A 22,611-nucleotide genomic window follows, 5' to 3' on the forward strand; every position below is an offset into this window, starting at 1 on the left:
CTCCCAGCTGCACTTCTACCCCAGAAGGAACAACTTCCCATTAGGAAGTGTCTGGGAGTGGGTGGTAGGCTCAGAGCCTACAGAAGGTGAAGGCTTGCGGGGAGTGAAGTGATGGCAAGGGCTGGCTGCCTGCCTGGGGATGGGTGGGAGGAGGAAGGAACCCAGTACCCAGCAGGGGGAGCTGGGTGACTGCACCTGGGCGGGGGAGGCGGCAAACCGCAGGCCCTGAGCACCCCAGGATCCCAGGTTCTAGAATCTGGACAAGTGAGGGCAGGTCATGTTTGACAGCCAGCAGGGGCATTCACTTGTGCTGGTGGCCACATGGCCCTCCATGTACACCTTCACCTTGGGGTCTTCCATGTTCAGCCTGGTGTGGCTCCCCTGCGGGGCTGTGGCTGTAGGTGGGGAGCAAGTGATGACAAAGCTGGTCCTCCTGCTTTTTCTCCTGGCTCTCCCCTGAAGATTTTGATTGAATAAATCTACTCAGGTCTGGACACAAGTGTTTAGAAATACTTCCCTGAGATTCTGATACAACCCTTGGTTAAGGACTGTTGAATGGATACGTGTAATACGTGTAAATTCACAGATCTCAAAAATAAGACATCACTGGAAGCGCAGGGGTTTGATAGATGCTGCTTCTTTCAGTGCTCTCTTTTCCAGCCGTGTTAGCCTGACTTTTATCCGTCTTTCCCTCTGTGATTGAGGAGTTTACTGACAATATTACTGGCAATATCTATTGCCTTGAAGAATAGCTCCTTTTCCCTTCTAACCGCTGATCATTCAGTGGCACTCAGACAGTCTTAGAAACTTTGTTGTGGTGAGGGATTCAATAAGTAGAGTCGGACCCTTCAAAGATTTTGCACCTTTTGTTCCCATGCAGGTCATTAGGTCAACAGGGTTTTTCTGATTGCAGTAATAGGAAATCATGAACCTTCTTTTGGTTAAAGCTGTGTGACAGACTCTTGCAATACATCTGTTAGATTCACTGAGCCCTAGCATAATCAAGATGACAGTTTTTTTAAAATTAACGTCTAGTTGATTTACAGTGTTGTGACAGTTTCTGGTGTACAGCAAAGTGATTCTATTATATATATATATATATATATATATCCAGTTATATATATGTATATTCTTATTTAGTTATATATATTCTTACTCAGTCATATATATATACATATATATATATTCATATTTTTTCCATTATGGTTTATTACAGGATATTGAGTATAGTTCCTTGTAGTATATACAGTAGGACCTTGTTCATCTATTTTATATATAGTAGTTTCTTTCTGCTAGTCCAAAACTGCTAATTTATTCTTCTCCCACCCCCTTTCCCCTTTGGTAACCATCAGTTTGTTTTCTATGTCTGTGAGTCTATTTCTGTTTTATAAATAAGTTCATTTGTATCATATTTTAGAGTCCACATATCAAGTAATATCCTGTGGGATCTGTCTTTCACTTTCTGACTTACCTCACTCAGTATGATAATCTCTAGTTCCTTCCATGTTGCTGCAAATGGCATTATTCCTTTTTTATGGCTGAGTTGTTTTCCATTATATATAAGTATACCATGGAAGATGGCAGTTTTAAACATCAAGACCCATGACATTAGTAACAAATTGGAATTGTTTTAATAATTTAGTTTTGGCCGTCTTATGAACTAATTATCCACTTGATTAACAATCAGGGAGAATTAGATACAGGTAGATTGTAGTTTTAGTGGGCATTGGAAAAATTCTTGAAGTGGGCATTATGAGTCTTAATCACAATTTTTAGTACATGTTGGGGCCAAGTGTTTTTGTGTGTAAGACATATGATTCTAAAGAAAGGCAAGGTTTTACATACAAATACTTGATTTATATCCAACTGTTTGGAAACACAGCAAACATAAAAACACAAGTGGGCTATAGACTAAACGTGGCCCTGGTTATGTTCAGTTTGCCTCCACACACTGAGTCAACATTTAAAATTTAGGAGACTTGTGCCAAAATCTGCACTTCAGAACTTCTCCTAAAGAATCAAATCTGGTCCCCCTTGAGCCCAGGCTCCTATGCGGTCTGCCCTGCAGAGGTGGCCCCTTCTCGGTGGGGCATGTGTTCTCCGGTTTGCTGTCCTCACCTGGGACCTTCACTTACTCGGGCCACCTGTGTTGCCTCTGTAAGCATTTGAATTTACAATTCCTGTTGTATATTTTGATAAATATTTCAAGATTTTAAAAGCAGCCTATATTAATTTATAGTCCACTTCATATTTTATAATAATCCCTTAAGAGTGAGATGGAATTTTTCAAATTAGAATTTATAAGTTGGTTTAAGAAAAACTTTTTCTTTACATGCAAATAATCATATACCCATTGGAATGTCTGCAAGCTTTATGAGATTAGTCATAGTTGTAACTGGATAGGTTATGCATGTTGCAAACAGTATGGTATCTTTCTCCTCAGCGTGGCTCCTTAGAAGTGTAGTTGATTCAGTAGCTGAATGTCTCTCTCTGGAGCAGTGTTTAGAGTGTCGGGAGTAAGTAGTTGAGCAGTAAGGTAACTAGAGAATGCCTGACACATGCTGCAATAGAAGCGCAGGTTCTTGGAACCAGCAAATGTCTGAAGTGAGTTTCAGAGAGTGACTTCACAGGGAAACTTTCGAGGAAGTCAAGGAGGAACCTTTTAAAGAGAAGGGGCACAGAGGGGCAAGGAGGAAGGGGCTACTTGTTATTTACTTTATAGTACATGTTTAAGTTCAGAGACAAGTTTTTAAATTCAGTTTTGAAATTTATATGTAATTTTGTACATTATCAACTATTTTTACTATTTTACAGTATAACTTCACACCATTTTTACTCGCCATCAGGGAGAACAAAGAAATGGTCAGATTTTTGATTGAGAACGGGGCAAATATACATGCAGTTGACAAGGCGGAAAGGTACAATAGTGTGTTCTCTCTCTCTCTGTCTTTTTTTTTTAAATCTTAATTCTTAAGTAGTAACAGCCAATCAGAAAGATTAACTTAATAAGAAGAGGATTAACTTGGAATCAACACATCATCAGTTAGGTAGAAAAGCAATTATTCTGCCTGGGTGTCACAAAGAACGGTATGTAGCAGGATTCATCTTCCTTTATGATAGTGACTGATGTCATTTGCATCCTGATTTTTTTGGTCATATGATCTTACAATAGTTCAGGGATTTCATTTTAGTTTTATTAGTATGGACTCTAATTTTAATTTAACTTATGAGACAGTGTTGAATTTCTTCACTCTTTTATAATTTTTTTAACCTCTAGTTGGTATATATTTGTTTCTTAAAAGATGCATATTAAACAGAGAGGAGTTTGTTTTGTCTTTTGGATGATTCTGCTTTAAATTACTTCCTTTGAAGGATACTGATGTTATTAGGTTATCACTAAGTGAGTATCACTAAGAGTAACTATGACCAGATACTGTGGGCTCATGTTTTTATCCTTTTTCACTTCTAGTACATTTTGATGTTTTTCTTTTTAATTGATAATGGTAGAAGGAAGAAAAATAGCTCTAATTATTGAATAAACATTCCCTTTAAAGAAGACAATTCATTGGTGGATGATAAAGAGGAAGGAGCTGGGCTTTAGAGTCAGATGAGGTTGAATTCCCAGCTCTCTTGCTGGTCAGGTGTGTTACCTGGGGGACATGATTTGTTATCAACAAATATACTTCCTGACACGTAAAGGAGGGTCGTAGTACATCCTTCAAGGGCGGTTGTGCTTAAGAAAGTCCATGCGTAGACTGTTCAGGTTAGTGCCGGGCACATGCTTCTCAGCGTGGTTAACTGCAGCCGTGACTATTTTTATTGCCGTTTTTATTCATGTTACTGTTTTCGGCCTGCAAACAGCTTCTCCTTACCTGACCTCTAGCTGATTTTAAAGTATTATATTTTAGACTAGGGAAGAAAAGGGGAATCCTTTATTTAAATCTTTACCTGCTTCAGATAAGTGACCTCAGCATCCTTTCTTGTCCATCAGAGGACTTGAATTTAGCCACTTCTACTGTGTGCTACCCAAGTAGGACAGGAGGCTTCTTTTTTGTCCCTCCGTTTTGGCCTTGGAGGTGATTTGCAAAGATGAGCACTCGAGCATGTAAATGGTCAGTTCTCCAGGGGTGGGCAGGATATTAACTTGGTAAAACAGATCAGATTAACTGTTTAAGTTAAGCTAACTAAGTTCCTAAGGGTGAAGCTGTCTCTTTTTAGATCAGCGCTCATGCTTGCTGTGTTTCATGACTCACCGGACATAGTCAGGCTGCTTCTTCAGAAGCGTGTTAATGCCGATTCTCGAGATTTACACGGAATGTCTGCTGAAAGATATGCTTGTCGTAATGGTTTTAAACAGTAAGTGTTTACATTAAAATGCCAGTTATCTCTAAACTGAGGTTGAAAATGACCTAACTGTTCCTTGTTACGTGACAGGTGAGAGTTCCTAGTTGGGAGCAGGCACTTTGGGGATGGCAGTGAGACCCTCCCCATCACCAGCTGGAAACCAGCAAAAGGCCAGACTAGTGAGATGGAGCAGTGGGCACAGGGTTCTTTATCTCAGGGTTTGTAAGACCTTTATCCTTAGGGTCCTACTGGTCTCCATTTCATCCCAGTGTAACCCCTATGCATGGGGTACAAATAATGTCACATATCTGATTTTTCTAACTAGTTGTTTGGGTCTTGAAATGTTTAGTAGAGCAGAAAATCCTGTATTTTCCTTTGGGGACTTTCTTCTATAATCTTCCTCTTGAATTTTCCAAGAACCGAAGGGATTCCCTAAGAGCACAGTGACAATCCTCTCCCACAAGGCATTGGGGCAGGGCGAGGGCATTCTAATCGTTCTCTTGTTTCCCTTGATTCTGTTGCTGCAGTGTTGGTACTAAAACTGGTTTTAACAGGATCTCCTCGGCAGCTGGGTCTGGGGTCTGGATGTTGCTCTCTAAAGACCTTTAATAAAATTGTAAGAGAAGAAAAGGAAAAAGAAACTGGTCCTGCAGTCGGGTCATGACTGACCTCTGCTCCCGGGATGCCTGTGCTGATCCAGTTTCTGCGGTCTTCGTGGCGATGGACACGTAAACTTCAGCGTGACAGCTTGTTTAGTTCTCATACATATGCTTGTATGAGGTCATATATTTATAAATAAATGTAGCTACAAGTTATATAGTAGCTGAGGTGCCCTGAATTATAAAGCACGAAGGACAGCTAATCACTGTAATTTGTAACATTTTCTGAAAACTGCCGCATTTAAATGTTACACCTATGAAAAAAACACACATTGGGTTTTATTTGGGATTCTCAAATAGTTCCAGCATTAAAGTTCAAGAACAAATTATTCCATTCTTCCTCTATTTCTCTGAGCATCTGGGGGATACATTATCTCACTAAATCTTCATAATACTCTTATGAGTATTAATAACTAACTGCCTGACAGTAAGATCCCAGTTTTATAAAGGAAGCTTTGAGCTGAAGAGAAGCACTTTTTCCAGGAACAAATAGCTGTTGGTTATAGAGCTGGGACTTCTGAGTTCGAGATACTTTCCGTATGTCAGGCTTGCTCTAGTTAACTTACTGAGCTGTACTGCCCTCAGTTTATGACTACTTCACCTTACCTTTTTTTCCTTTTTAACTATACATCCTAAATTTAAAAGTGTAGATTGTACAAATTTGAAGTATATGGGACAATTGAAGTTTTGATATTACCTCTGATACTGTCTGAAATGATCTAAGAATTTAATATACTTGGCAATTGTTTTTCATATTAGTATTCAAGTAGTAATATTTATTTATCACATTTTTTATACATAGCCTTTACCAACTGATTGTCGACTACAGAGACGGAAAGATACCAACTACTCCCCCTCAAAACAGCGACCTAGGACAGAGTTCTGGTAATAAGTTACTCTTGTTGGGCCCACCATAGATACGGAAGTAAGAGTGAGGAAGTTTTGATAATGAAAGAGCAGTGAAAAAAGCCAGTGTGTAAATTTCATGTGTGTTTTTATTTTTTTCATTAATTTTTTCTTAATGGCTAGTATTCAGAATTACTTAAGAAGTTAATTGTAGGTAATTAAAATCTGAGACAGTATTGTCTGAAAAGAAATTCATTTATTTAATCATGGCCCCTGAAATCCCATATTATATCTTTGTGTAAATAAGAAAAATAGGTTTTTAACTTTGTTGTACGTTTCCTGTAACATTATAACAAGTTGGCCTTGTTACAGAACTGGATCTTTAATTTTTACAGCAAATGGATCACAGCAGGTAAATGAATGCTAGTTATTGAATAGTGATTAGCCTCACTAAAAAGTGATTGTCTTTAAAACTGGGAGCTCAGCAATACCTTCCTGGTGCTGTAAACAAATGGCCAACAATTAGAGCTGCACAGCTGGGCCAGTGTGCAGCATACTAATAAGAGATTGTTTTTTAAAGATACCTAGTGATAGGGCAGAAGTCAGAAAAGCAGTGCCTTGTTGAGAAGCACTGGTTACTTTTCACATCATTACACCACCAAGGTCTCTCTCTCTCACCAATTTCATTCCTCAGAAGTGCAAACAGAATGAGATATGTTGACTTCATGAGTCAGATGTTTTCTTCTTTTTGGGGGATACTTGTCATGAAACTGTATTTTGTTAGAACAAGATTTTCTATTGCCATTAGTTAAAGGATTGTTATATACATACTCAAATAGCACAACTCAGGACTCAACAAATTGTAAAAAAGAGCACAGAAGTGCTTCACATAAAAAAAAAAAAAAAAAAAAAAACAAAGACTGTGTTGCCTAGATGTGACCCCTAGCGTGCTGTTCAGTATGAACTGTATGAGGGCACCTTTAACTTTGTAGACCTTGATCAAGCAAAGAACTTCTGCTGTAAGAAATACAAAGATGGAAAAGAAAGAGTTTTGGTCTTCAAGGTGCTCATAACACAGTAGAGTTGTCCAATGGTTAATGCCTGTATATTTTTTAAACAGGATTTTCAAAGAAAACATTCTTATCTGTTAATTCACCCACTCAACAGATGACTATCAAGTGTCTTTTAGGTACTAAGCACCACTCTGACGTTGCAGAATGCAAACAGATCAAAAGCACAGCTCCTGGCCTCCGGGAGCTTGTTACTGTCATCCTCATTTTTATGATTTACTCTACTTTATTCTGTGCTTACTGTGTCCCAGAGCCCATGAGGACTTTGTAACTGTCTTTACGTATTTTTTATTGGTATTTGATATGTACCAAATACTTTTAAGTCGATGTTGAGGAAAGAAGTTTTTTAAAAGTGGGTAGGATGTCAGGTTAGCCACGCAGAGTGAGTAGAAGTTTGCCAGGGAAGGAGGCAGAAGGGCAGTGTTTGGTGGGTGGAACATCTTTGAAGATTACATTTGGCAGAGAGGACAGCGGTGCAAAGGCTAAGATGTGCCAGTGAACTTTGCAGGATCTATGAGTTTCATTTTGTTGGTGCAGGAAGGATGCTGTAGGAATGGTTGGGAACGAGGTGACTACCTAGCTCAGGCGTGCTTCTGAAAGCCTTTCTAGTACTATAGAAAGGAGTAGGTCTGCTGTAGACCTTGGGAAATCTGTCAGAATGCTTTTAACTGCAAATAATAATAGGAGACCTAAGTAACAGTGGCTACAGCAACAGGAGTCAGGATTGTTTAGAAGGTTCGGTGATGTCATCAGGATCCCAGATGATGTCCCTCTTTCAGCTGTGAGGCTGCCGGTGTTTGATGTCGCCTTTCCTGGTCTGCTGATTAGCAGCAGCTCCAAGCATCATAGTCTCACATGACCGTATCCGCAGGCGAGGAGGGCTGCTTCTCTGCATGTTTTCTGTTAACTAGTAAGAAAACAGAGAAGCTTCCAGTAGACTTCCCCTAGCATCTTATTGGCTGGGCTACATCGCATGCTCATTCCTAAAGCAGCCACTGGGAAAGGAAATGCAGTTACTGTGATGACTGTAGAATAATCATTTCTCTTTTTGCAGCTAAGGAGAGCTTACCTTCTTCGCATGCTGGGGCAGAAAATATCCAAGAAAAGTTGCAATTGTCCAGCAAGGACAACGAAGAAGAAACGGTTGTCAAGTTGGGAACCAGAAATGGCAGCTACATGGATTCACTGAAGAATGTTGAGCAGAAGAGTAAGATTTGATTTGAGTCTTAGGGTTTCCTGTTATGGCATAAAGCAGGGATGCACAAGCTTTTTCTACAAAGGGCCAGAGAGTCAGTATTTTAGGCCATGTGTCTGTCATGTCTACTCGTGTCTGCCATTGCAGTGTGAAAGCAGCCCTAGACCATATGTGAGCGAATAGGGATGACTGTGCTCAGATAACAGGAGGTTGACAAAGCCAAATGGCAGGGTGGGTTTGTCGAGTGGGTATCGTGCAGAAATACCATGCTGTGTGAGCTGGACGTTGTCAGTTTATGATACTGATTCTACTAACGATTATCATTCTTTTGTGAGTCTCATAAAGTTTGGTTGGGATTTTGGTCCTTGTAAACAGCAGTTCACTTGAAGATCTCAAATTTGGATAAACACCCTTTTTTTGATAAATATAAAGGAGGGGAAGTGGTTTTTATGCATTAATTACCTACCAGGAGTATACTCAGTATTCACTCAAGTGTGTAGTCTCCAGGTGTGGTCCCAAAGGAATGCTTTTTAACAGAACATTGGTCTTATACTTTTAATATTCTGTATTTTCCTATTGCTGATATAAACTCTATTTTACTTTCTTCTTTAATAGAGATTTTAGAGACTAAGTTTGCACCGAGGTTTGAAGACATCTCTGTAAGCCGGTAGGATTATATGGATTTTTAAAAATTACATGTTGACTAAGGGAACACAGAGAAAAGAAACAAGGCTTGTTGAGTGTCCTCCTTCTCTGGGTTAGACACCGTATTATATACTTCACATTTGTTACCTCATACAGTTACCACAACAGCTTTGCAGAGTAGCTGTGCTGTTATAGCTTACTTCTAGTTAATTCGGCAACTAGTTTAAGGAGGTTGACTAGTTGACCCATGATTCCATGGTTAACAAGTAGTTGACCTGTGACTTAACCATCAGGCAGCCTGGCTCCCAAATCTGCTTTCTCATCCCTCAGCATAGACTTGTGTGACTTGTTTGTTTAAATAAAAGAACTCACTCATTTTTGATGTGTATTTTTCTCCAAAGTATTTCACCCAAACATGATATTGATGATTCACGGCCTCCATCAGATGGTAACTTAGATCTTGCTCCCAAGGTAAAGTGTTTTCTTGTGAAATTAATTTTTCTGCTCTGAATTTAGTTTTGTGTAGTATTTACTCTTAAAATTTAGCAGTGTTCTGCCTATCATTGTTTTATGTTTGTATTAGAAAGTTGGTCAGAGTACTTACTGTGATCATCATGGACTCTTCCTGGGGCCTTTCAGTTACAAAACTACATAGCATGTATCTTTTTTTTTTCCCCTTGGACACTTTTTATTTTGGTATCAGAGAGTTGTGAGGAAAGAGGTGTTTTGTTTGTTTGTTTGTTTGTTTTTACTTTATTTCTATCTCTGGTTCTGCATTAAGACTAAAATAATAGTTGGAATTATAGAAATTTAGAAATTAAAATTCTGTTCCTCAAAATCCATATTATAAAGAGATTCCTCTGTGTTTTCTAAACTATCCCATTACGAGTATATTCATAACTCTGCATCTAATTGAAGAATACATGTTTTCCCTAAAATAACAGCCAGCCAGCCAGCTCTAAAAGTAGACTCTTAATAACAACCATGTGGTGAAACCTACTTCAGAACTCTTTTGTATTATAGTTTTAAAAAGTATGTCCAGTCCTCGTGTCCCATTCTAAAATTTCAAGTTTCAGACATTTTGTAGTATAGTTATTTACATATTCACTTTATAGCCCCTGCATCAGTATACACCGCTGGAGATTAGGGAACGTAATTGTGCATTTCCTGGAGCACCTAGAATAAGGTCTTAAATGTAAGAAGCATTTTAGTATTTTTTGAATGTGAATGCATGAAGAGACATGGAATTCTGCATCATGCTGCAGGTAATATAACATGCACACTCTATCATAATGAAATCTATTTGATGATACAGGTAATATAATATGCATGCTATGTCATAGTGAAATCTATTTGAATTCTAAAAACATGACTTAAATTTCTATTCCCTTTGTTTAGGTTGTAAGTTCAGTTGTTATGAGAGGAAATATGTCATAAATGCCGAGGAAATAGATAAGAAGTATATGATAAATAGGAAAAGGTTACAGTCTGTTTTTCAGTATCCACCAACTGTGAGCTTAGAATTTGAGATGAAAACTTTTTAACCTTCTTTTAGCCCCCTCTCATGTTCCATTAAATATATCTTTTCAAGCTATATATTATTCTTAGAATCCTGATTACCAGTTCTTTGTCTAGGTGGAAAGCTGATGTGTTAGGAACTTTCTAAAATCTATTTTTCTCTCTCTCTAGTAATAATTTGCAGCGTTCAGGTAGTGAGAGACGACCATGTTCAATTGAGTGGCTTAGAGTGACAAGATTTAACTCTTACTTATAGTGGTATTTACAAACAGTTGTAGAGTAATACAGGTCAGCGTTATTGGGGATACACTATGAACAAAGGCCTTTGTTTTATATATCATATATTTTGATATTTTTATAAAATTTGCTGAAGAATAATATATATATACTTGCATATATAACTTACATATTTTTATATATATAATAAAAAGGTAAAACAGAGGCTTTCACTCATCGTATGTCCCTAACAATACTGATACATCACTGATCTATTATATATAAATGCTGAAATATATATATTTCTCCACATGCCTTGTTATACTTACATTTTGCTTTTTTTCTTGCCTTAAGTTTGTACTTGACTAGTCATGTCTCATTTTTTCTTTTCTTCCTCCTCCCCACTTTTTTTTTAATGGTTTGCCCCAAACCTAATATTTCTTTGCAGAAAACACTTCTTCAGTGTCTGTTCTTTCAGTCCATCTCACTCTGCCTCTGTGAACATATTTAGTGACAGCTTTCTGTTTACTATGTGTGTGGCTTTCACTCATGAGTCATTGCCCCTCATAATTACTTTTGTTCTTATTCCTCTTAGAAGTAGCTGAATTTGAACAATCATTTGTCTTTAGCTTTTTGGCGAATGGAATAGAAGTAGCTTATACTGTTTGCTGTTCTAACTCATCCAAATAAGATACTGCTAAAAAGTGAACTCTCATATTTCCCCCATGAGAGATCATTCACACATATATAAATCATGCAAGCACATTTCAAAATATAACAATTACTTTTAAATTTCTTAATGTTAGTTTTTTCAATAGGAGTCTAAACTATCAGGCATAAGTTTTTGTTCTAGATCATTTTGGTCAAGAAAGTCATCTAATGGATACCATAGTGTTTGTATAATAATCAATGAGGGGTAAAGAGAGTAACATTTTGGGACCCCTGAGGTCATCTCTCATAATCCTCACCCCGTGAGAAGATGTAGGTTGGTAAATGACAGACCCAGGACTTGAATCCATGTCTGAATGACTCCAAAGCCAGTGCTCTTTGTGTTAGATCATGTAGGAATGGGGAATGTTATAATTACTTTATTCAATTTCATATTTGTTGTTCTTAAAGCTGTTACTTTCTTCTCCAGAAAGTCCGGCATCCAAGATCCGCAAAGCCAATTCAGGCCTGGGGAGAACCCATGATAAACAGTAAGTTATTTGAAGACTGTCTTTCTGTGTTTTCACTGATTAGAAATTATAGATAATTTCATCTGCCATACCTTGTTTTCACTACAGCAGAGGCAAAAGATGGTGTTTTGAAACCAGGAACTGGCACCTTCTTTGAGGACGATAATTCTAATAGTGAAAATGAAGATGCGGTTAGAACCGTTTCTCAACCATCAACTGAAGTTTCAGGCTTTTCTCACCCTGCCTTCCCAGCACCGGAACCTCTCACGTCTTCAGCAGTCCTTGGTGTTACAGAGGTAAGTCGTTTTGTTTTTAACTTTTCCTTCCTGTGCTTTTTCACTTACCATCCCCCTGATTCTCATGGGGATGAAAAGGATCCTACACAGAAATGGAAGTCCTCAAGATCACAATAGAAATATCACAATATCACAGTGTGATAACAAGAGAGGTACACGTGCAGGACTGAGATTTGTAAAGGTTGGTGGCAATAAACAGTTCTCAAGTATGCCCTTAAGAAAAGAAATAAGAAAGCAACTGGAAAGAGCAGCTTGGATGAATATGAAGATGGGCAGGGGTACAAAGGGGAAGGATTCATCTAATAAGGACAAGATGAATATAAAGATAAGTGAGTGTCAAAATGAGAGAGATGATTATACAGACACAGCAGAAATAGTGGGGTTAAGTGAGAGCAGGAACTCCATAGTACAAATTATGAGAGAAATCATCTCAAATTCAAATTAAGAGAAGGAAAAGTCAGGTCATGGAAAAAAGTGCTCAGACTCTTCTGAAGGACATGTAGCTGATTTTATGAACAACAGAAAGAAAATTTGATCCTCACCTTTTGTCTTTTTGGTTATAGAAGTTTGTTTTTTAATTCAAATGTAGTTGATGTACAGTATTGTATGAGTTACAGGTGTGCAGTAAAGTGATTTGGTTATAAATATATGTATATATCTGATTCTTTTTCTTTCTTTTCCATTATAGCTTTTTGTGAGATATTGAATATAGTTCCCTATGGAAGTTAGTTTTTTTTTTTAACATTTTTTATTGATTTATAATCATTTTACAATCTTGTGTCAAGTTCCAGTGTTCAGCACAATTTTTCAGTCATTCATGGACATATACACACTCATTGTCACATTTTTTTCTCTGTGAGTTATCATAACATTTTGTGTATATTTCCCTGTGCTGTACAGTGTAATCTTGTTTATCTATTCTACAATTTTGAAATCCCAGGAAGTTAGTTTTAACTTCGTTATTTCTTTTTTTAGGTAGCCTCACATTTAAATTAATGAAGTGATGTCTTATATTTAATCCAGCAAATTTTGTCTCTCCATTCCATCCCCAGTAACTGAGTTCTAGTTTTCCATGTGGCTTCTCATGCTGTTTCACACCTCGACCTTTGGCTCCGGCTGCCCTGTTTAGAATCCCCTTCGCATCTGCTCTTTGCACTGGGTCTGTCTTTTAAGACACAGTCTGGTCTTCCCAGCGTTCCCGGAGCTATTGACACGCAGCAAGTCTCTTCTCTCCTTTGTGCCCTTACTGTGTCTGTTCACTGCAGGTGTAGAGCTGTTGAATGATACTTGTCTGTGTTGATTCATTTTCATGTGTCTCTGCCTCCCCTAGAATATAAAGCAGAATCTCTTTTATGTATATTGCCAGCTTCTCCCAGGATAATGCCTATGATTTGATGGATACAGTAAATATATGTTGTCTTCCTGACTGATTGAATGACCAAGTGTAGGAATATGACGTTTTCTCAAGTTGGGTTTTTGTTACATTTTGTTTTGTTTTTATAGGAAGAGGCAACAAAGCCAAAAACTGGGGGAAAAGAGAACGGCACTCGGACTATTAACAGTGTTCTAAAGGAGCAAGCAGATCATAGCAAATTGATTTCTACTGATGGAGCACACAAAAGTGACAGAGGTGGGAAGTCAGTGAGCATCTATGGGGTTTCTTCTCTGCTTAAAAGCTAGTATGGTTGGAGGGGGGAGGGGATAGCTCAGTGGGAGAGCACACGTTTAGCATGCACGAGGTCCTGGGTTCAATTCCCGGTACCTCCATTAAAAAAAAAAAAAAAAAAAAGTGTAAAAAATCTGAAGTGTGTAGATCCAAATCTGATATCCATTTCTTCTGAAGTGTTTTTCTTTTGCCATCTTCCTTCATAAATATCCCAACTATGACCAAGTTTTCTTCCAGAAAATGCTTCAACCCTCTGAAATTCTTTCCTGCCACTTTGATTTATTGACATATTCATGAATCAAGATAGACTTACATATATTTAAACGTCCCAGTGGTATGTGTTCTCATTAATGTATCTGTGACTGCATTTTGTAGATGCAACACCAGCATTAAGATTCAAAGAAAAGAAAGATGCAGAATCATCCTGGGTTTTTGAGGTACTGTCTTCTATTATTATTATTTTCAAATATAAGCATTGCGTGATGTTGAAACATAAATGGAGGGATGTTTTGACTTCACTTTCTCACTTTTACATTTGCCCAGCAAAATTTTTTCCTCATTTTAACCCACACTTAGTAAAGTCGTTGTGCTACATGTCATACCACTGCAGAGTGCGCTTCTGTTAATTTTCCAGACTCACCTAATGAAGCTGGTGTATGTAGTGCAAAAGCCAAGGCTTAGAAGTCATAGGGAATCGGTTTGGGTTCTGAAGTTACATTTTCTAAAAACTAAAGAAAATAATTCTTGGTCAGCCTGTGACCAGATGTTTGTTTCTTTGTTATAAATGAATGTGTATAACTCTTAGATTCAGAGAGAAACAGGTTGTACTAAAAAAAAAAAAAAAAAACAAACCCACAAAAAAAACGGTGTTTTTGTTTGTTCGTTTGTTTAACCACTTTGGCCTTGAAAAGACAGTGCCTGCGGCTTGAAAGTATTATTATATTTGGATTGTCAAGTAGATCTGCAGTGAACGTTTCAGGAGAAGAAAAGCATGGGGAATAGTAATAAATATGTGGGGTTAAAATACCAGCAGTTTGGTTTCGTGATGTTTTACTGAGGACGGCCCATTTTGGGTAGGGAAAATAGCGTGCACTGAGTACCTTTATGGTGACCGAACTTGAAGGAAGCTAAGTACAGGGTAGTGATGACCTATTGCAAGGTGATAGCCGTGGAAAGAGGTCAGAAGAGCCTGAACTCTTGGATCTCGGCAGGTCCTGTACTTGAAGTCAGCAGACGTGGTAGCACCCTGGTTCGGACCCACTGTGGGATCTTGGAAACACTTGTCTGACTTGTTTGAATGTCAGTGAGCTCGTTCAAAATCATGGTACTGATGCCTACCTCTCAGGTTATGTGTCATGAACAAAAATGTGGTAACAAATGTGAAAACACATTGTCAACTGTAAAGGGTGCTATAGAAATGTAAGAATGATCACAGCGGCCACTAGTGACCTACTGAAATGTTGAGGACACCTTTTTAAAATCTGAAGGACAATAAAATGGGAAAGTTAGAGCAGGCACGGGGATTTCTCATTTGGCGTATGTTGAGTGTCGGTAGACTATTATCGGAGATCTCCGATAGGTATGTAGTGCTTTGGTACTTGACGCCTTCTGGGGATTTTAGATGTTTTGACCTTAAATAAATTCCTGTTCCTGAACACCAACTAGCACCAGGCAGTTAGACACTGAATGTAGCAGTTGAGGCTGTAGTGGCAGGAACAGAAGAACAACAGGAACCCTGTATCAGGGACAGTAAGTCCTTCACACAAGGAACGTGGAGAGCGTTAGGTTAGACAACAGTGGGGGAGTTTGTAGTTAGGACGGGGGTGGAGGAAGGGTGGAATTTAGGTAGTTAGAAAAGAGCTGAGTGTGACCAAAGCTGCCAGGTGACGGACAGGAAGGAGCCAGTCACACGAAGGTCCAGGGGAGGGATGTTCCAGACAGAGAGAACAGCGGGTCCCGTCTGCTCATCACTGTGCTCCAGCGTCTTGGAGTGGCCAGGAAGCAGCAAGTGGGTAACTGTCCTTAGAATCACTGTTGTTGTTGTGTGTAGAGAAGAGAATGTGCATGATAAGGGCCTGGCACGTGCAGATGGTCACTAAACAGTGTTCTTATTCTTCGCTAAGTGAAGTAAAGCTTATGGTAGTTCTTTGAAGAGCTGCATAGCTACATTTAAAATTTTTCTGCTGTTAATTTAAACATAAATGTTTTTCTTTCTACTTTGGCACTTTATTCAAGTATTTTTCCTATCAAAAGTTTTATCAAATTAATAGATACTGCTAAGCCTTTGTTTACTGAAATGTAGCAGTTTGCACAGTGTTCTGTTAATACTCAGCATGACAGACTCCAAGGCTTCTTTTCATGCCAAGTATGTTATTTTAATGCTAAAAAGCATATCTGTCCCAAGAAACATTTTAAATTTATAGCACGTATACTTATTAAAGAATATATTTAAATATGTATATTTTTAATTTTACTTTTTATTGAAGTGTGGTCAGTTTGTACTGCAAAGCAATTCAGTTATACATATAAAAATATGTATTTTTTTCTAAATGTCCTCTTCATTTGTCAAGGAATGCAAAATGGAATTCGGTGTTTTGAAGTTAATTCTTTGTTGAAATCTGCATGTAAGTCAGTATTTTGTCTGTGAAAATATTTGCTCTGGCTTTCCATGCTCAGTTTACAGAGTCAAAAGCCAACTGAAGATAAAAGATAGACTTGACCTAGAGTGTATATGAAATTTTCTATTTAAATGTTTGGGTTTCCAGGATATGCTTATTTTATTTTTAAGTCTAGTTGCTTTTAAAGTAGGAAATTAAAATAATAATAATAAGGAAACACAGGTATTTTCTTAGAAAGGGATCAGGAAATCTTTATGCAACTCATTATTAATATTAATTTTAACAGAGTATCTCCGAGATTCAACTACCGAACTATGTTGAACATTTATCTGGAACTGCAGGTCTAGGAGAAAAAAATACATTAAATGGACAAGTAGAAAGTAAGCACTGTATTTTATAAAAAAGTCATTTCACAGAATGTTGATTTAAGACATGGATTTGGATCTATTCTCTCAGCCAAAGAAAATCACCTGCTGAACATATAGTGAGTAAAAGAGGAGAAAAGGAAGTGAATTGTATATCTTATCAGGTGTCAGCAACAGATTAAACTAGAATGCTGTTTAAGGAGCTCAGTTGTTAAGCTTGCTTTCAAGATGCTCTGTGACCTGAGGAGAGACAGGAAATCAGGAGGAGGGAAGGGGAGGGAGCAAAGAATGAGAGAGGTAGAGAGGAGGGGAGTAAATGAAGGAAAAGGAGGGCGGTTCCCTGGCAGGAGGTGGTAATGTACAATAGTTCTTTGGAAGAAGAAAGAGAAGAGTGTTTGAAATGAGATGGGTATGAAGTGAGCTTAGCTTCTTCCAGCACCAAAGCTTGTCCAGGAAGCACAGCAGAATGTTCCACTCCCCCATCCCCCTGACCGTTAGAAAGGCAGTGAGGACTGCGTTACCTGATCACACAGAACTGGGTGTGCCTGCCGTGGGTGAGCACAGGCGTGTGTGGTCAGCTGTCAGTGTCTGGACTTTCGTGTCATGCAGCGTGTTGCTGCCTTATAGGATGGTGTCTCGTAGGCCAACAGAAGAGAGTGGGAAAGAGGAAGAGAGCAGGGTACGTTCCGGAGAGGTCAGGGGAGCTGGAGCCTGGTAAAGAGTCCACTGGAAAGCCTGCAACTCCTGTTGCAGCTTTTGGGGAAGTGTTACAGTGAGACACGTGAGGCTGGATTTCAGAAGGATCAGTTAAGTTCCAGTGCTGCAGAAGCAGACTCGGTATAGACCGGAGTTGCTCACATTTTAATCAGTCACCTGGGGACCCAGTGAAAAGTGCACATTCTGAGCAGTGGGTCTGCGTTTCTAACAAGCTCTCAGGTGATGCCCTTGTTGCTGGTCTTCAGCTCACGCTCAGAGGGTAGACTTGTATTCAGGGGAATCTGGAAGAAGAGCCACTGGGGAGTTAAAGACATAACAGCATCAAGGAAAAGCACGATTTTGTTTTTCTTTCTGAGCACGTTCATAGCCAGAGGGAGGCAAAGAGTTGAAGTAGAAATCAGAGGTGTAAGCTACTGCTGCTAAGCAGAGAGGGAAAAGAAGTGGTGGGGATCGTCCATCAAAAGAATAGAAAAGGGGAAGAATTAAGACCACAGATCTAGAGGTACCTTTGAAGAGGAAAGTGAAAGGAAGGAAGAATAAAAGGCCGCAGGTAGGTGATTTTGGAATTGAGGAGGAAACTTGAGAGAACTTTTCGATGGCATCAGTATATTTTGCTTCAGTGCAAGGTTAGATCATTGCCACTCCAGAGAATACTGGAATCAGGAGGGGGCCTAGAATTGGGGTAAACCACAGCCACTCCTCCTATCAGGCTTCAAAGATACATGTTGTATTGGTATTTGTTATTCAAGTGAGATTAATTTGAATATGAAGCATTGGCTGTGTGTGTGTGTGTTTTTTTTAATGATACCTAATTTTTTGATAAGATAGCTGTTTCACAAAAATCCTTGTAAGCATTAGCCTGACTTACCAAACCAAACTAATTTTGGAAACAAAGAAATTAATAGGGTTCATTCCATAAATGCTAAAGTTGTTATTTTCAGTAAATACTACACAGGTTTTGAAATATAAAAGACTTTTAATGTCTAATAGTTCTGTGGCAGTTAAATTTTTTTTTTTGATCACCAGATTTCAATATTGAAAACTCAGTATACACTCTTTCTTGCATGAGTGGATCAAGAAACTTTAATGGCTAGAGGATCCAAGAAATGTACGCAGACCAGTAGCCCATGTGGGTATGGGACAAAATGAATATTTTTATGAACCATTATTCTACAAGTGTGTATCCAAGCTGATCAATTCATATCACTTTCTCTGATGAGAAGTGAATTGCACATTCAAATGAACTGCCATCACAACTGTGGACTTCCTAAATCGCAGGACAGATTGAAGAGCATGATAAGTACTTGTAGACTAATGGTGTCAGTCGCATGAAAGTCGTGCTGCTGCATTTTACCGTCAGCTTTCACATTTGTCTTCTTGGAGCCGTGACTTCTTCCTCTGCTTAAAGATCAGTTTTCTCCTCCTCAGGCAGCGTGTTCACATTTGTACATGTGCATGCTTCTATTTTATAGTCATTTGAAACATAATCGTACTTTTGAGATCTTAACTGCATGTTTTGTTAAACATTTGTTAAAATTCCTGCTCTTTATTCAGTATCTATAATGGATTCATATTTCTGTCTTGTTGCTGTCCTAACTGCCCCTGAAAAACAAAACACTGAAACCTAACGTGTCCATTTCCAAAGCAAGCATGAGGATTACGCTCAGTACTAACTCTGTGTGAATGGATAGTTGGTTTTCATATTTACATATAATTGATTATGTGTCCCTTTTGGCTTTTAGATTCTACTGAAAAATATCCTCACTTGAAGGTAAAAACTTTTATACTTTTATCTTGAATTTTTTTTTTTTTAATGAGGGTACTTGGAATTTAGCCTAGGACCTCATGCACTGCTAAGCAGGCACTCTGCCACTGAGCTAGACCCTCCCCCCTTGAATTATTACTACAGATTGTATCAAATGTACATTATTAATCAGTTTGTTTCAAAAACCATTCAGCCTGCAGTTGGAGTGAAAGATTCTGTTCCTAATAAAACAAGAGAAATGAAGAATTTACAAACATTCAAATCAGGTAAATTTTGCAATACAAACTTAACTCTGAAATGAAGTACAGTCTTCTTATTCCTAATTCCCTTTACTTTTTCAAATTTAATTGAAAGATGACATATGTAAGGCAGATGTTATTATCAGTATCTATGTTTGAAAAATATATATAAGCATAAGGAATAGATTTTTAAAATGTCAGCTTTGACTCGGATGTTTCTGTTGATGTTGGGAGACACTGAAGTGCTCAGCTTGGAGTCCCTATATACTTCTCAGCGATTCTGAGAGATTGATTATTAGGTTCTAAGATTTTTCCAGAGTTTTAAAATGCTTAATTGAATTCTGACCTTTACGCAGGGTAAAGCTTCACTTGCTAACATGTCAGTCGTATTTCACTTTAATTATTTCATCTAGTGCTATCACATTGACGATATTTATTGATTTCTGTATTTATTTATTAATGGAGGTCCTAGGGATTGAACCCAGAACCTTGTGCATGCTAAGCATGTGCTCTACCACTGATCTATTTCCCTAGCCCAAAGATCTTAAGCCAACTGGATGTTTTGATTAGCAGAGTGTGTGTGTGTGTGTGTGTGTGTGTGTGTGTGTGTGGTGTCTTTATTAAAACTGATGGAAGTAATTAGTTGTACCTTAATATTGGGTAGACACGATCTTTTAAAACAATAATCCTAAAAGTTTTGGGGTTTAGGATATTTTTTATAGTATTGAAAATTACTGTGAATTCTGAAGAACTTTTAAGTGGGTTGTATCTATTGATGTTTATTTACTATATTAGAAAATGAAACTGAAAGATTGAAAAAACAAGCACACACAAACATTCCATTAGCCATTAGAGCTATGATGTTATCACATGTCATGTATCTGGAAACCTCCACTGCTCACTTAACGGAGAATGAGAATGAAAATAGCATTCAGTATTATTGTGAAATTAGTTTTGACCTCCTGGACTCCCTAGATGGAGGGAACTTGGGGCTTCAGGGCTTCTCAGATGACACTTGAGAACTGCTGTTTTAAACAGGGTTCATGGATGTGAAATGATAAAGGGGCCCTTGTGATGAAGTGGGCTTTAAAGTTCACTTCTACATTTCTTGCCTTTTTTTCCTTAACTTGTCTTAAAAAGTTTAAATCTGACAACTTAATTCCCTAAAAAAAGGGAAACATTTGTCTCATGGCACTCTGTACTCTTTGGATCTAGTTTGTACCTAGACTTACTCTATTTTTATATGGGAAAAATTAGTCACTCAAGGCTATCCTTAAATTTATGATGTTTATCCAAGGCTTAAGGTAAGAATTCTGAAGATATTGGTACATTGAGGAAAGACTGTCTCATTGTAATTTAAGTAGTACCATTCAGTAAAAGTTTTCTTAAAGCCCACATCTCTAGGGCACAGTAGTGTCATGCATATTTAAATATCCAGTAAATGGCTGGTTAGACATACATTTTGTTAATGAAAAAATTCATATGTTGAAGAATCATAATTATTTATAAAGCTCTTACGGAATATAGACTGTTTTATAGAGAGTGATGAGTGAATCCAAATAAGTAATACTAGAAAATTAAAAGTAGAAAAAAGACAGTGGTTCCCTATATGAACAGCAGTGACATGTAAAGTGCAACCAGCTGGGAAGGAGCAGTGTGTTTGGGGGAGAGGAGGGCGTGGGGCTGCGGGCGGACGTGGGGCTGCTGCTCTGGAAAAAGAATTCATACAAGTTAGTCAAGTTTGTATTGTTATTCACATTCCAATAAGTGGAAACTTTGCTTTCATATTCTTCAGACTGGGATTTTACTAGTTTGAGCCTCAATAATGAGGCTGGTCAAAGAGCCAAGCATTTGAAAGTTGATAAATGTCCTCTGGTATCACAATCAGTGGGCACAAACCAGTCAGCACCCACAGAACTGAGGCAGACGGCCCTAGTAGATAAAGGCCGGATGAATATTGGAGCCGTGTCTCTGTCGGGGAATGCAGCGCTCCGTGGCCTGTGTGAATCACAGCTGCCAGAGAACAGAAGCAGCAAAGAAGGAATAAAACAGCGTAGGGAACTAGCCATAGTCTACCTGTGCGTGGCTTTACCATACTCTGACTTTGCAGAAATCACTTTGTGGCATGATCTCCTTTGTGTTTACTCCTTTTGTGCAACCTACAACCAGACAGTATCTTTTGGCATGACATTTACATTCATTCTCTGACCAAAGCAACATATTAAACAGCAAAGAGAATTAGGTGAAAGTAAGTTGGTTCAGACTAGTATTTAGCACACTCCTGAGAGTGGGTAGGAGAGTGATGTCTAGAGCTTTGTGACTAGTTGGGAAACCTAGGTGGACATCCAAAGATTCCCTTCTGAAAATACAGTTTCTTAGCTTTATTTTTATCTAGCTCTGAATTTATAAATATTTGTTACAGCTATATTCCGTGTAACTGAAAAAACACCTCTGCAACTAAATATCGAAATATTTCTAGTATATTCTCTGACTTTCTGTATTTTAGAACTGCCTGTCCCAGCGGTAGCAGCAGACATTGGGAGTTTGCTACACAGGACGTCGTTCTTAACCGTGTCCACATAGTATATCAGCTTGTTTTTTTATTTCTAATGGATTGATAGGTCGAAAAGGATATTGGTTTTTAAGGAGTGCTTTATCACTTAAAAATATTATATGGAATACCAATTCTAATTTTTCTAGGATACCCAGTCTGTTGATTAACTACATCTAACATGTGTTCTACTTTATATACCAATTAATTTAGTGCCTTAATCAGTGATACAATCAGAGCTGTAGTAGTAAGTCATACAATAGTTTCTCTGCTCCTGTTGTTTTATCTTTTCTTTCCTCACCTGTAGAATTAATGTCGTATTTACAAAAGATTCTCAGTTATCTCCTGTAGTAGTGACTGCAAGCTATAAATCTAAGTTTTTCTAATAAATACTGTTTATACAAAGATACTTTTAAGAGTTTGTCCTCTACAGCATAGGAGCAAAGAGGACAGACATGTAAAGAAATAGCTTACAGTTCAGCTGGTGAAGATACACTAGAAAAATCTGTGAAGTACCAACGTAGCTCCGAGGTAGGAGATCCCTGTGTCTCCATGGAAAGACAGCTGCAATCAAGGAGGACTTCACAGAGCAGGCTGAGTCTTCAAAGAGGAAAAGGAATTTGTCAGAACAATAGAGGGAAACATTTCAGATTAAGGAAAGATAAAAGCATAAAAAGTAACACTAATTTTGGAAGCCATGAATAACATTGCTCTTGAAGCTTG

The 22,611-nt window shown here is 38.2% G+C and overlaps 1 protein-coding gene across 7 annotated transcripts in view; it reads left to right on the forward strand.

Annotated features, from left to right (window-relative positions):
- The window catches only part of LOC116151037 (ankyrin repeat domain-containing protein 26-like), a 76,093-nt gene that overhangs the window by 21,745 nt on the left and 31,737 nt on the right, over positions 1 to 22,611 (forward strand). For 5 of the 7 annotated variants that reach the window (XR_010378141.1, XM_064480204.1, XM_064480201.1 and 2 more), the window contains exons 6-18: positions 2,815 to 2,918; positions 4,219 to 4,356; positions 5,806 to 5,888; positions 7,974 to 8,126; positions 8,730 to 8,781; positions 9,161 to 9,230; positions 11,632 to 11,692; positions 11,780 to 11,967; positions 13,471 to 13,597; positions 14,009 to 14,070; positions 16,538 to 16,631; positions 19,076 to 19,104; positions 19,292 to 19,364. Coding sequence is in view for 6 of the 7 variants with exons in the window: in XM_064480204.1 (XP_064336274.1) it covers positions 2,815 to 2,918; positions 4,219 to 4,356; positions 5,806 to 5,888; positions 7,974 to 8,126; positions 8,730 to 8,781; positions 9,161 to 9,230; positions 11,632 to 11,692; positions 11,780 to 11,967; positions 13,471 to 13,597; positions 14,009 to 14,070; positions 16,538 to 16,631; positions 19,076 to 19,104; positions 19,292 to 19,364 (1,234 nt within the window). In the remaining variant the exon portion in view is untranslated. Of the gene's footprint in view, positions 1 to 2,814; positions 2,919 to 4,216; positions 4,357 to 4,871; positions 5,073 to 5,805; positions 5,889 to 7,973; positions 8,127 to 8,729; positions 8,782 to 9,160; positions 9,231 to 11,631; positions 11,693 to 11,779; positions 11,968 to 13,470; positions 13,598 to 14,008; positions 14,071 to 16,537; positions 16,632 to 19,075; positions 19,105 to 19,291; positions 19,365 to 22,611 lie in introns of those variants that run through there. The other 2 variants (XM_064480203.1, XM_064480202.1) reach the window with 2 other exon arrangements.

This window comes from Camelus dromedarius, chromosome 27 (assembly GCF_036321535.1).
Source record: "Camelus dromedarius isolate mCamDro1 chromosome 27, mCamDro1.pat, whole genome shotgun sequence".
Lineage (NCBI taxonomy): Eukaryota > Metazoa > Chordata > Mammalia > Artiodactyla > Camelidae > Camelus > Camelus dromedarius.